The sequence below is a fragment of the Uloborus diversus genome, chromosome 8 (genome assembly GCF_026930045.1).
Source record: "Uloborus diversus isolate 005 chromosome 8, Udiv.v.3.1, whole genome shotgun sequence".
Classification (NCBI taxonomy): Eukaryota; Metazoa; Arthropoda; class Arachnida; order Araneae; family Uloboridae; genus Uloborus; species Uloborus diversus.
In genome coordinates, this window is record NC_072738.1 from 53,580,012 (window position 1) to 53,595,932 (window position 15,921).

Sequence of the window (15,921 nt, forward strand, 5' to 3'; positions counted from 1 at the left end):
TTATTTCAAATTTGAAGCCAAATACTCAGAAATTGAATTCTTAGAAGCAGATTGAAATTTTATATGAATAAATAAATAAGGAGAAAAAATGAAAACAATTTTTGGTCTATTATGTTTCATTCCTTTTCCACATTTTCCTATATAAAAGCCAAAGTGATTTGAACATGTTTTACTTTTATATATTCGGGCCCGTGAAATTTATCTCCAAGTATGAGGTGCGGTCCTCGGGTAATGAAAGGTTGGGTACCACTGATATATAGCTATAAAAAGAACGAACAGAGTTAAAAACTTTAAATAATGAATCATTCAGTCCTGTTCAGGTATTGAGACATGAGAGGGCTTGACTGCAGTTATTTATAGCAATTTCTGTGCTTTTAACTACTGTACTTATAATGATATTAAACTAATTTTTATGTGTAATAAGTTTTAAATATATTTAGTTGTTTACTTTAAAGTTTTTTTTTTTAACTTAAAATATAGTTTTTACGGTTGACGGTGAAGCTGACGGTATTTTTAACCATATTTTGGTGTTTGCCGAAATCATTACAAATACAATGAAAATACCGCTACTAATATGCTGTTAGTTTGAAAAAAATGTATTTTCTTTTTAAACACTGCTAATTCTGTTCGATTTTTTAAAACTACGTGTATGAAAACACACTAAAACATGCATTACCAGCAAGAAAAAAAATCTGAAAAAAGTTTTGTGAATTTTTAAAAATGTTTTGGAAAAAATGAATTTTTTTATTTTTTAAATATTTTTTCATGTTTTAAAAACATTATCATAAAAATGTCAAAGTTTTGGGAACTTTTTTTTCTATCAAAAGTGTTTAACTAACAAAAAAATTCAAACTGCGCGAAATTTTATTTCAAATGAACTCTTAGACAATTCTGTAGTCCTTGTGGATTTTGAATTTTAACATTTCAAAGTACTGCCGGCGAGTTTCGGAAAGTTTATGAAAACCTGAGATGGTCAAGTTGAGATTTTTTCTTTTTTTTTTGAGGGGGGGGGACATGGAATAAACTAAAAATTACGGACATAATGGAGACGGAAGTATCTTTGACTTTTCCAAGAAACATTGCACACATAAACATTGCGCATATGTGTATTTGTGTAGTGTAGTGTATTTTGTACTTTTTGTATCCGACTCAAAGTTTTTATTTTTTTAGAATATATAATTTGTTTTCAATCCCAGCCAACCTATTCTCCCTGACTGTCATGAGAAATTCAAATAAATATATTAATATAATTCTTTTGAAATCCCGTATAAAACTCCTCAAGCTGATATATATTTGAAGATCGTTCGAAGATGAGAAAGCTTATAATAACTGCTCAGTTGCATAAATTAACTATTGTTAAACTAAAATCATTTAGGTTTTAAGCGCCCATAAGCATCATAATACATGTTTTTTTTTGTAATACATATTGTTACCTTGCTTTTTCTTAACTATACATGGTTAAAATTTTCAAATACATTTTGAGCAACATTCCATGAAAATCACCAATACTGATTGCACTTGAAACGACGAAGCTCTTCAAAATTGAAAGACGAAAAAACAAACCTTATGCCTATATTTTTTATTTTTTAACAATGCCAATAAAATAATTTTTCAGAACGATTCATAACTTGTTTTGATTTTTAATTTCATAGCAATTGAAAAGTCTTGCAACAATGTCAGAGAGTGCAGTTTTTCTCTCTTCTGAAAATGCTAAAAATATCATATTCACATAAAACTTTTGTAATACTATTAATAGTAAGAAAAAGAATAAAAGTGGATATTTTGCAATTAAAAAAAAAGCATTTTGAATGTCATTCTCCACAAGCTGTCAGCCCGGGGTGGACAGTCACCTCAGCCCTCAGAAGAGACACTACTGTACACATACATACATACATACATACATACATATATATATATATATATATATATATATATATATATACATGTATGCGCGCCACCGCCCCAAAGTCGCTGAATCGAAAAAAAAAATTTCTTCTTCGAAACTCGAAACTTTATCTTGATAAAACGTTGCCCCTATAGCCCCACATGTACCACAAAAATATTTAATCAAATCAAAAAATATTTAGGTGTCCAGCAAGAGGCCTAAAATCTGTAATTTTTATCAAAAAGTTGATTTTTTCTACATATTTTTTAAAAAATGTAAGGTAAATTTTAAGAAATTATCAAGCTGAAAAATATAGACAGTAAAGTCGATAATGGGGATGTTCCCTACAGTCAAAAGTATTACTTTTAATCTCTGAAATCGATAGAATAAGCAAAAAAACATGTAGCGAGAAAAAAAACTTACACTTTCCCAACGCTTAATTTTTGGTTAATTTTTTAAAATGTTCGATTTTGAAAACAAGGCGTGATCTTTATGACGTCATAAATCATGTACTTTGGCGTAAGCTCCTATATATATGAGCCGAAGCATCAGCTGATATATATATATATATATATATATATATATATATATATATATATATATATATATATATATATATATATATATATATATATATATATATATATATATATATATATATATATATGCGCAGTAGTTTGTAGTTCTTTATTTCCCATGTTTCTTTACTTATAGAATGTCGGACAGTAAAAAGAAATTATCTGGTAGCCAGTTTAGGAAGCGAAGACTGAAGACGGAAGCATCTTTGAAAAAACAAGCAGTAGCTTTAAAAATGTTTTTCAAAGACAATTCAACACCAAGCACCAGTAAAAAAAATCAAGACGATTTGGAAAGCATTGAAATTGATAGCGTCGAGGACGTGGTATTTCCGACTGAGCAGTCAGTTTTAGACCCTGAGTCAGTTTCTTCATGCTCTCCGAGTCAACAAATACCAGATCGCGTACCGCAACATGAGGAAGACGAAGATGAAATGTTAGATGTAGAAAATCCTTCGCACTTGCAGATGGAGACTATTGACAATATGAATGTAGATACATCCATGATTGACGATCGTTCTCTAGTCTTGAGTTCTGATCCAGGACTATGGCCTGAATGCATCTCCGATGCGGAAAGAATTTGTCTTGTTAAATCTGGTCCCGCACTTCCTTTGTACAGCTATGATTTTCCTGCGGATGTAACCGGGCGTAGGTTCACCTCAAACAACTACGTAAGATGCCTTAGCAACGGGGAGAAAACTAACCGAAATTGGTTGGTGTATTCTGTAGCTAAAGATTCTGTTTTCTGCTTCTACTGCAAACTTTTTGAAGCTTCTTCATCATATTCTTTAGCAACAAATGGCTATAGAGATTGGAGGCATATAGTGCAAACCCTCAAAAGTCATGAAACAACTAAAAGACATTTTGAAGCTTATAAGTCCTGTCTTGAACTTAGCATGCGATTAAAAACTTCACAAGCAATAGATGATGCATCTCAAAGGCTTTTGAACGCGGAAACCCAGCATTGGAATGCCGTTTTTCAACGCGTAGTTGCAGTTGTGAAACTTTTAGGAGAAAGCTGCTTACCATTTAGAGGTAGCACAGAAAAGTTGTACGAGCATGACAACGGAGTGTTTTTAAAACTAGTTCAGTTATTAGCTGAATTTGATCCAGTCATGGAAGAACATGTAAGAAGAGTTTTGAGCAAAGAGCACAAAACAACCACGTATCTCAGTAAAACGATTCAAAATGAGGTCATACACCTGATTGCCAATAATGTCAAAAGTCACATATTAGATCAAGTTAAGAAGTCGAAATATTATTCAATAATTTTAGATTGCACACCTGATAAAAGTAAAACGGAACAAATGACCTTCATTGTAAGGTATGTGCTCGTTGAGCAAGAAGAAGTTAGTATCCGAGAACATTTTTTGGGCTTTCTTCCCATTGAAAGATCAACAAGCGAACAACTTTTCGCTGTCTTACTTCAAGAACTAGAAAACATGAAATTGCCTTTGGAAAACATGAGAGGGCAAGGCTATGACAACGGATCGAACATGAAAGGAGAACATGCGGGGTTGCAAAAAAAGATTATAGATATCAACCCCCGCGCTTTTTACATACCATGTGGCTGCCATTCCCTTAATCTCGTAGTCAGTGATATGGCCAAATCATCATTAGAGGGAGCCAATTTTTTTAACATTGTTCAAAAATTGTATTTATTTTTTTCTTCCTCGACTTTCAGATGGGCAATTTTTTTAAAGCACGTTGATCAATTAACGTTAAAGCCTCTCTGCGACACCAGATGGGAAAGTCGAATTGAGGCCATAAAGCCACTGAGGTATCAAATCGGCCAAATTTATGATGCATTGCTGAGCATTTATGAGAACGAAGATATTGATACTTCTATACGAGATGAAGCGTCTGGGCTACTGACGCAAATTCAGCAATATAAATTCCTTTGTTCGATTGTGATATGGTATAAAATATTAAATCATATCAATCCCATTAGCAAGTTGATGCAAGGGAAAAGTTTTGATGTTTCATTCGCCATAAAACTTTTGGAAAGTTCGACTCTTTTTTTTAAGAGTTTGAGATCAGACGATCATTTCAATGACATCCTTGTTGATGCCGGTGAAATGGCATCCGAAATAGATGTAAATAAAAACTTTGAATCAGCACCGAGACATCGAGTTCGGCGAAGAAAAAGACTATTTGATTACGAACAGCAGGACGAACCCATAATAGACGAAAAGCAAAGATTTAAAATTGACTTTTATTACCATGTGATTGATACTGCAATCAATTCCTTGGAGAAAAGATTTTCATTACTGCAACATCATAATAATTACTTTTCGTTTCTGTACAATGTACAGGAACTGAAAAATGTTAGTTCACCTGAAATAATGTCGTACTGTAAAGACCTTGAGTCGATTCTAAAGGATGGGGAATCATCAGACATAAACAGTATGGAACTGCATGATGAAATATCAGTGGTTTGTTCTCTACTGAAAAATAACCCATCACCTTTAGAAACTTTAAAGTTCATAACAAAAATGAATTTCGCTCCAAATTTGAGCATTGCGCTTAGAATTCTACTAACTCTGCCAATCACTGTTGCAACTGGAGAACGTAGCTTTTCTAAGCTTAAAATAATTAAGAACTATTTGCGGACAACAATATCTCAATCAAGGTTGTCAGACCTTGCTGTATTAGGAATTGAATATGAACTCACGAACAGTTTGGACTTTTCTCAATTAATTAAAGAATTTTCCGAACTAAAAGTTTGTAAAAAAAAGTTTGTTTGAATTACACTTTGTTAGCTGTTTTTAAATGAAATATTTTAAGTAAAGAATGGTTCTGAGTATTTGCATTAATTACTGAATAACTTTTTTTCGTGCTCAGGAAAATGAAAAAATAAATGCAAAAGGATTTTCTAGTGCTCTTATTGTGGTACTTAGGACTGATAATGTGAAAGTAAGAAGTTCATGGTTTTTGAAAAATTTAAAATTTATAGCAAAAACAATTGGTTAAAGCTTTTAAACTTAAATAATCCTAATCCCAGAATCCTGAATCTTATTTCTTGCTCAATGTTATTGTTTTACTGTCATTCATATATGTTGGTAAAAGTGACAAAAAACGAACCCCTTCTTTCCCTGTTCGGTGATTCAACTCTCTCTCTCTCTCGTTATAACCAGCGCTGCCCATCTCTCAAGAGTTAAGAGTTATGGCACAACCCCGCCCCAATGTCTAAAAAACGGAAAAAAATGGGTGCTCCCCCCCCCAAAAAAAAATTCATGAAATACCCCTGAAAACTACCATCTAAAAATTTCAATGGCGCAGTTTATGAATATATATATATATATATATATATATATATATATATATATAGTTGTCCTACAGGGGCGCAATTTTTTGCTTTTGCACGGAGTGGTTTGAAGTCTAAATCCGGCCCTGTTGAAAGTCACAGTTGATGAATGAGTAAATGTATAGAAAAGTGCCAGTTAATTTGCAAAAAAAAAAAAAAAAAGTTTTTTCCCCCTTTCCTTTTGTGAGAATATTTTTAATATTCATGTGTTGAAAGATATCACTTAAAGAAAGAAAGACATAATCTTTCTAAACAAAACAAAATTACCATGCTTATATAAATTTAATCCCCAGATTTTTTTTTTTTTTTTCATTTTTTGCAAAAAACATTTGGCATTTATACAACAGCATTCATTTCCTCTTAAACAAGTTTTAGTGTATACACAAACAAAGGGGTAAATAACATATACTACAATAGGCAGATAATAATTTTAAAACATATAACATTGAATGTTTACATGTTTTTTTCCTATTTATTTGGGCAATAACTTAAAAGATGTAGCTGTTCAAGTTATAAGATCTCTCAGAATTGTAGACAGCCCCTACAGATTATGTATGATTTTAATAGTTTCCTTATGGTGGTGTTTCAGTTAGGGAAAACTCTCGTTTTGCTCCTATGCTAGTTACAAGAGAAACATTCTAAGGTGTGATATAGTTTTTGTTTTAGAACGTAATATGAGAAAAATATATTATTATTGCTACAAAATAACAGAAATATTTGCTACCAGAGTATTAAAGGTCTCAGGTGTCAACTACTATGAACAAATTAATAAAAATTATGTTTTTCTTACATATGATATCCAATAAATTTAACTAACTTATATAAATCAGACATTTGAGTCAATGAACCTCACAAATTTAGTATAAGCAAGGAATTGCAAAAGAGCCTACAGTTACAAGGCCTATTTTTGTGATATGCTTCTGTGCCTAATATTTTATTCAAAACCTCAACACTTAAAATTATTCATGAGAAAGGGGGAGGGGGAGGATAGGAAATTATCAAACTTTAAAAAAAATATTTGAGTAAAATGTAATTTAGCATGTTTTGAAAATATTGATAAAAAAGGCATTGTGCATATCAGAACAAACTAATATAAGCTTTAAATGCAAAAAATGTTCTCGTAAAACTAAAAGCTCTGCTTTTTTTTTCCTACAGCAAAATAAATTGACTGCACTAACAAAAGCCACTATAACTCTCTATATACTGTATATAAACTAGGAAATTATAGTATACCTGACTCTTCTAAGCTATTAGGATGTGCAGTTTTACCACTAATTTCTTTTCCAAAAAACCTTGCAATGCTATGCAACTTCAATCGCATCAAAGTGTTTCTTAAGCTGAACCATTTGTTTTTCTCTTTCTCATAGTAGTCATCAACATCTCCTAAATTGAGTAATTAATGTAAGAAATGTTACTAAAGGAGTTACTAAAGGACCACATAATTAATTATTATTTATAACCAATTTATAATATATATATATATATATATATATATATATATATATATATATATATATATATATATATATATATATATATATATATATATATATGTAAACTTTGCACTATTTTTGCTAAATTTATAAATTTACATTGTTAAAAATTATTTTACTAAAGATCATTATTAAAATTATTTGAATACATAGAACTATCAAAACTGTCTGACTTTATTTTTAAAAAAGTAAACCCTATATAGCATTGAAGTAGCTATTAATCAGAACAAAATTCAGAAGTCAAGCTTATAAATTTGATGCACTCTGCCAAATTATTTATCAAGAAATAGAGTCAGAATTGAACTTCAATCTTCACACTTTTTTTGGATAAAAACTCAATTATGACATTCTATCAAGTGAAATGCTTATTCAAATATTTTAAACAAAGGGAAAAGGTAAATTCTTTGCCAAACTTATTAAAAATACATAATCATTACAATTTTGAGAGAATACAAATATATAATATTTCATAACAAAATGAGAAGAAAAAAATCCTCTACAAATTTTTAAACATCTTCTGGAGCTTAGCAATATAATCTACAGCTTCTAAATATATATTAATTCATATTATATAAGGATATGAATACCATCAGCGGCATTTTCATCATCTGTATCCGCCACAGTTCCTGCGGCTCCAGTAACTTTTAAGAATACCTACAAATCAAAACATAAAAATTACATTGCTAAAATGGTTGCTTTTAAGATTCTTCAGAAAAAATAACAGGCAAAAGCATGTTAAACTGAATTAATTAATAAACCCAATTTTAACAAAGAATTAATTTCAACTTTCACTGCTCAACACTACTTGCGCACACATAAGTATTCGTAGTTTATGTGAACACAATATACATCGTGACTGCGGTTATATTATACACATTGAACTAATGAGTATGTGTGCCAAGTTTGATGTTTGTTAAGTTGAATGGCTCATAATTGAGACTAAAACCCCATAACGTTATATTGAAACATTTCCCAGATAGCATCAAACTTTAACGATACCTGGACAACAGCAGCAAACCCTACCCTTCAAAATAATATCAAACCACTTCATGAGTTTTTGTATACAAGTGGGCAAGTTACGAGTACAAAATTGGACTACTTTAATGCAAAAGCAATTTAGTACTCTGTAAGTAAGCATAAACTTAATCATTTTATTGAAAGACTTCTATTGTAGATACCATGTTTTGATTAGGTGTATTTTTGTGGAATCTTAAAAATGTTTTGTTTGTAGTAAAAAAGGTATATTTTCATTTTTATCAATGCACACATTAAAATGAATGTGCACCTTGCATAAAATTGCCTTTTAGCTGCCCTTCTGTGGAATTGAACTATGTTCTTGCAGTCTGCTATAAAATGTACTAAAATTTACAAGTGGTTCCTGCATTATACTTACAGACTATTTGCTCAAAGCAAAAATAATATATTTAGTCAAAAAATATCAAACACAACACCAATATCAATAGCAAATACTAGAACTTATTAGCTTTCAATGAATGCCTCTAAATGATTGAATCATAATTTTTAAAAGAAATATGTATAGCTTGAAATCACAAATTGATATTCATTATCATAAAAACACTTACAGTATAACCTCGATTTAACAATTGTCAAGGGACTGAAAAAGTTATAGTTAAATCAAGGATATTGTTAAATTGAGGAGGATGGACATTCAATGCTATCAAATCCAGACCAGTGAAATGTATCATTAAAAAGAGGAAATAGTTAAATCGGGTATCGTTAAATCATAGTTATACTGCATTTGAAAACTTTGAAACATTTACTTCTTCAAGAGATGTGTCAGATATGCCGTAACTGCTGATATGTAATTCTTCTAAGTTCACGTCTAAGGCCTTAAACAATCGTTGCAATTCACCAGATCTTTGAGAAGATGGGGGTATTAAGTATGATACTTCAGAACCGACATCTTCCACAAGCTTTGCTTCAGGAACATAATTCAAAATGAATTTGGTCACTTGTGAAATGAGACACAATCCTCCGGCTACATAACAGATAAAGAATACAAATATGTGAGAAAACATTGAAAGTTGAAGAGGATATCACCAAAGAAAGGAGACGTTATTATGGTTACTTTGTCAAATCAAATCATGGAGGTACCATTTGAAAAAGTTTAAAAAATAATGTTGATACTCTAAGTTGGATTTATTATCCAATTAAATCAGATTCGAGTCTTTTGCATTAATTTTAGTTTATGTAAATACATCAGCTGTCATAATATTTTGGTTGACTTGATTGTTTCTTAAATCTGCAGTTTCTGTTAATCTGCAGTAAGTATTCTGTATTTTCCAGTTTTATTGCACGAATTTGACTGCAGTGACCACAATTTTTTTTTTAATATTAGTTGCTTTAATCATTCTGCAATTTGAAATGCAGTAAGATGATAAATGTCGGCAAAATAGACAATTTATTTTTTAAAATAAAGTTTTAAAAAAATTCAAAAATAAACAAATAACAAACACTACGATAACAATTTTTTAACTTGAAAGTACATAGAAAGCATATTACTTTACAAGTATCACAGCTAGGAAAGATAAGACTTAAAATTTCCTATGTCAAACATCATTAATATTTAACTGAACTAGATTGTAGGGTTGGTAGCCAAAAAGAGACATCTACTTTTTTTATAATGTTGAAAAATTAAAAAAAAAAGATTTTTCCAATTCGATTGTTTAAAATTTTTAAAATACATTTTCTGTGCATATTTTGAAGTGATATTCAGACCAAAATGTGAATCTAGCTCAAAATTTCTAAAAATGGAACTGAGTAGCTTTTGCTGTAAGCTCCTCAATTCTGCAGTATGTATACAAAGTACTTGAAGCAAAAAATAAGAGATAGTTCTAAAAGCTTTTGTAAATGGAAAAGTGGTGCTTCAAAGCCCTTATACAATCCTGAGTATACATTGGAAATGAACAATTAGTAGAAAGTAATAAAATAACAAACAACATTATGAGATAACTATAAAGAGATATACACAAAAATATATGCAAATACAGTGTTAAATAGACTTTCCATTATTACATCAGAATAACAGGAAATTCATGAGATAAAAAGATGCAGAGTCAATAGTTATACACTAAGGAGGGAATTATTTACTTACTCCAATTAGAGCTAGATGTGGAGTTTGCTCCATTTTCAGATAAAACATTGTTTTCAGATAAATCAGATTTTGAATCAACGGTGGACATATCAGCAACACCTTCATCAGTTATTTCCTACAGAAGCACATCAAAACATTACTGGAACATCAATAAAATGAGAATGTAAAAGTAAGAAGCTGTTTTAAAATAAAAAAAGTGAAGCTGGCTGTAAAACAGTTGAAATAGCTGGCGAAACAATAAAATCTGATTTAAAATCAAAGTTTATAAACCTTTTGACCCAGACCAGTAAAAATTGTGAAAAAGTTTCACAAACCTGTGGTTTTTTTCCTCCTCACAAAAAAAAAATAAAAAAAATAAATGAAAATAGATGTTAAAAAATACAAATTAACTTACACTTTACTGTATTATTATTTTACATGAATATTCAAATGTAAATACAAGCAAATGAACTGTTGTATGTACTTGTTATCAATGAGTAAATATATCTTTAAATATTCTGCAAGCTATGATAAGTGTTCAAAAACAAAAAATAATCACAAAAACCAACTTAGTAACCGAAAAAAAAAGCGAGAATTAACAAGTGACAAATCTGAGCTCACTCTAATGTTGCCACTTTCAAAGAAAAAAATATGGATGTTAGCTCTCGAAATTATAACATTAACATAGAAAATAAAAAAAAAACTTTAATTACAATATCACTATTATCTTTTTATTTATTTATTAACTTATTTTTTGAACCAGGAAACATTTTCAACACAGACAGGTTAAATCTCTGAGGACCAGCAGAGGCAGATTTATAAGTTTGGGGGCTCATTGCAATACATTTTTTGAAGTCCCTTTGTTTATGACAGAATTATGTAAAAAAATTGTGATTTGCAATTTTGAATCCCCTTTGAGGCCCCCAAACTTTTAAACCTGCTACTGTTCATAGTAGAAGCCCCTTGCAATTACAGTAGCTGCAATTGGATAAATCCGTCACTGAGGAATAGTCAAAGTTTCCTAGGATCAATCCACTAGACCAGCGGTTGAGAATTCCATTTTTATATAAATTGTGATACAAATCTGAATGCTGCACTCATGGGTTTTACAAATATATAGTAAATAAAACATTCACATATACAAGATAAAATTCCATTCTATTAGAACTCTTATTTTATTGTTTAAATGAATATCATTCAGTGTTATCTTTTAAAATTGAAAGCACTTACACTTGATCCTTTAGTAGAATTATCTTTCATTGTGCTGGAAGAACCTCTATTTCTTTGGTCTTGATTACTAAGACTATAGTCAAATGATTTCACTAATGTCAGATAATATCCATTTCCAAACCGTGTTTTCAGAAACAATGATGATCCACAGCATCGAACTTTGCCATTTGCAATGACAGCAATTCGGTCTCCCAAAAGATCAGCTTCATCCATGTGATGAGTAGTCAAAATAACTGTCCTACCTGGAAGATCAACAACAGATAGTAGTTCTAACTTGAATGAGCACCACAGATTAGAGCTGTCCAATACAAGAATTTCTACATCCTGATGCATAATTAACTTCACATAACATTGTAACAAAGCAACACAAAAGTTTCTCTCTCTTTTTTTTAAGGTACATTTATGCAGTTTAAATTGAAACACAATATAATCACTCAAGGGCAATAAAAAATAAACATATATTTTCAAACTTAACAGATAATTTAAACGCTTGATAATTTATTAAGATAAAATGCTTGAATCAGGTTAATTCTCAGAGCCTTGCTTGATTGAACTGAATTTTATATAACTGTAAATTATTTTATAGTTAAATAATATTTTACTTAAAAACTGTCTAATGGTTGAGAAACTCACAGCATTCACAATAAAGTTTTTCTACACTAAAACTAAGTAAACCAAAAGAAAATTTTGCAGACTATAGAAGAGGAGTAGTGAGGGATAAGAAATTGTATTGAAGTAAGTTTCCAGTAATCATGAATCACATGCTTAAACTTTTCATTTGCACATCCATGCCATGATATTTGGTATTACATAGAAAATCTATAAAAAATTATAAAGATATAGTCTGTCATTTCCATGTTAGAAATCTTAACGAACCTGCTTTGTATTTGAGTAGCAATTCCCAAATAGATCTTCTGGCATAAGGATCCACTCCAGCTGTGGGTTCATCCAAAATGACAGTTTGTGAACCACCAACAAAGGCAATACCAATGGACAATTTTCTCTGCATTCCACCTGAAAAAAACATTGTGGCTCAATTTAGCTGTGATATATACATACACCTGCACTAAACTATTTAAAAACAACTATCAGTATTTTTAATTAAAAATTATTTATTATAAACAAGTCATTAATTCCAGATTTCTATGATTTTAACTCCCACAAAAATAAAATGTATGAAGAAACAGCAATAGACTTAACATTAAAATTTAGAAGGTGAAATGTAACATTATGAGCAAAATCATATGCTTTGATAAGCAATTACAATCAATAATAGTACAACATCTAATACAGGCAAAAAAGAACTTCAAGTAGGAAAAAAACGGAAGGGACATTAAAATGCTAGAATAAAGTACATCTCATAGCGAAATCAAAGGCATGCATCAAATTTTACTTGTAGACTTTTGAAACTCTCTTGAATTGTTTAAAATATTTAATAAAGAAGTTACATTTCCATGCTTCATTTTGAAAAACGGTATTTATTACTGGCAATAATGAAGAATGAAACAATAGTCAACTAATGCATTTTTTAGCATTTGATGTTCCATATTTCATTTGTACTAAATATGATAAAAATTGCATAAGGGAGAAAGATTTTAAAAGGGTAGAAATCAATTAATCAATAGTTCTTACTATCAACAATCAGTCTTCATTAATGTGTAGTTTTAAACAAATTCACACTAATTATTAGTTATAATGAGTTTTTCAGTTTAGTATATGCATTAGAAGAGATAGGAACACATTAATTCATAATACAATGAAAACTAAATAGTAACTACATTTACCAGAAAGGTTTTTAGATAATTCATGTGTTTTAGGTTTCAAGTTCATATCTTTTATCATTTCTTCAGATTCCTGTAATACTTCTCTTTCATTAGAACCTTTGAGGCGTGCATAAAACCACAAATGCTCCTGAACTGTGAGACTAAAACAAAAAAATATATACATATATAATAATGAAAGTAAAGGCATTCCAACATCATGAAAAAAGTTGTGCACAATTTAAACTGAATTCAGTGAGAAAAAACTTCGCTGAAATTATTTTACAAAAAGCATAGAAAACAAGTTAAAATTATTCATAGCTAATAGTGGTATTGAATAATAAAATTTGCAAATTTTTGGCTAACATATTGCTTTTTTAAGAACTTTTCTGAAAAATCATGGTTGCAAAATTGATAGTTAGCAACAGTTATGATTTCTTTAGCATAAAAAGGCCTTTACATGCATTATATTTACTGATTCATCATTTATTTATGACTAAATTTATACAACACTTACAGAAAAAACAGACTAGATACAAATAAAACAATATACCATTTCGCGGTGTCAATCACATCTTTGTCCAGGACAATAAAAATTGGCTTTAAGTAGATGGTGAACATTGTGTTACTTTTTTTTATTGTAGAGAAAATACAGTCTGACCGATTTAACAAACCTCTATTTAACCAATTTTGCAAATTTTTCTTTTCCCCTCAACTAAAATGAAGGCAAAAACCCCTTTTTACCAAATAATAAACCAAACTTCGTGTCAATAAATTATTTTAACAGTCAAAAAAAAAAAAAAAAAATTTTTTTTTGTTAATTTGAGTTAGGAAATATTGGATTGTTTTCCGAATGATACATCCATCTTATACAAAGCAGAAAAAGACTTTTCTTGGAATCAGCAATGTTTAGTGGGCGAGTTGGCAACCAATGAATAGCCATTCTGTATCAGATAGCAATAGTGAAACTATTATTAAAATTGTTACTTTTTATAATGCTTTACATGGAATGGAAGCTCTAAAAACATATCTCATGCAGCAGGCTATAAAGGACACAGTATTTCCTTCTCTTTATAAAGTCGAAAGAAAACTATTTCAAGACAAGTTTCGGATCAATCAAGGAAATTGTCAGTACAACAAAATTTTAAGTTAACTATTGTGTAATAAGTCGCTGAATAAAAAGTGTACACTTTCTAATTATTGATATTTTTGTGCAGTTGCTTATTGGGGCTTTATATAAAGCAAGTGCAATAAAAAAAAATGTTTACTGCAATATTGCAAATAACCCCGATTTAACGTATAAAAGTTTCCGCCCTAATGGATTCGTTAAATCGGGGTAGCAAAACTTCCCAAATGTAGCAAAACTTCTGGGAACCGATTTCTTTTCTACTATAACTTAAATTTTGAGTTTGTTCATCTATCCTCTCTGTTTTTCTCTCTTGAAAAAGAAAAAATATGTTTTAAGAAATCTACAAATGCAATTCAAAACTCATGAAAGGAAAGGACAATGTGTACATTTTTGAATAGATTCATTTATGTTACAAAAAATCCTCTCAAGACTTTAGCGTATTATATTGAAACATACTTTTTATTAGCGATCAATAGTACTACACCATTATTCCTAAAAGCAATGCTATTTCTAAAAATTTCAATCTTTGTGGTGCTGAAGGTCACTAAACAAAAGTCAACTATAACAAAAATTAAATACTAAAAAGAAAAACAATCGTATCTTACTCATCAAATAAAACATTATGTTGAGGGCAGGTGCCTAAACTTCTTCTGATCAAATCCATATCCGTACGTATATCATACCCGTAGATTTTTGCAGTTCCGGTTGTTGGTGGAAACATTCCAGTTAATATTGATCTATTAAAAATATATATACATAGCATAAATTAAAAGAATGAAACATTTTTTGTTTTAATTAAAAAAATAATATTTCATGAAATTAACTTATTCATAATAAAAAAAGTTGGAATTTTTTAATTACAAGAAAACCAGATACATAAAGCCATATACAGTAGAACCTCCTTCATCAGACTAACTGTGAAATGATCAAAATAATGATAATCTAGATAATAAGCAGACATACAGCTCATTAAATCAACAAACCACAATTTGTAGCAAAATTTGATATAATTAAACAATTGTAAGACATAAGAAATATCAGTTTTTTCATATAATTTTATGGGTTGAATTTACTTTCATACTCATAAGCAATTTGAGCAAAGCCAACTCTTGGTTAATGTTAAATTTTTGTAATGCATAAAAAAAGATCAATGCAAAAAGCAGTCATACATTGTTGTAGTTTTTCCAGCTCCATTGTGTCCCAAAAATGATGTAATTTGGCCTTCATAGAAGTTTAAGCTCAGATCATCCACAGCCAGCTTCTTATTTTCATAGATCTTTGTTAAATGATGAATAGATACTCCTAACTTCAGATCTTTTGGCTCATTTTCAAAATCTCTCACTTTATCTAAGTGAACAGAAACTTTTTTTCAAAAACAAAATAAATGATGATTAAAAGAAATTTACAAAAAAAAAAAATTGTACCTCTTTTGAAACATAAAAACTGGA

The 15,921-nt window shown here is 29.9% G+C and overlaps 1 protein-coding gene across 1 annotated transcript in view; it reads right to left on the minus strand.

Moving 5' to 3' along the window:
* LOC129228236 (phospholipid-transporting ATPase ABCA7-like) overlaps positions 1-15,921 on the minus strand; it is a 113,458-nt gene that overhangs the window by 63,659 nt on the left and 33,878 nt on the right. The window contains exons 18-26 of the mRNA XM_054862902.1: positions 15,643-15,820; positions 15,079-15,210; positions 13,369-13,508; positions 12,461-12,598; positions 11,585-11,826; positions 10,376-10,490; positions 9,042-9,259; positions 7,848-7,914; positions 7,001-7,150 (exon numbers count right to left, since the gene is read on the minus strand). Of these exons, the coding sequence (XP_054718877.1) occupies positions 7,001-7,150; positions 7,848-7,914; positions 9,042-9,259; positions 10,376-10,490; positions 11,585-11,826; positions 12,461-12,598; positions 13,369-13,508; positions 15,079-15,210; positions 15,643-15,820 (1,380 nt within the window). The remainder of the gene's footprint in view (positions 1-7,000; positions 7,151-7,847; positions 7,915-9,041; positions 9,260-10,375; positions 10,491-11,584; positions 11,827-12,460; positions 12,599-13,368; positions 13,509-15,078; positions 15,211-15,642; positions 15,821-15,921) is intronic.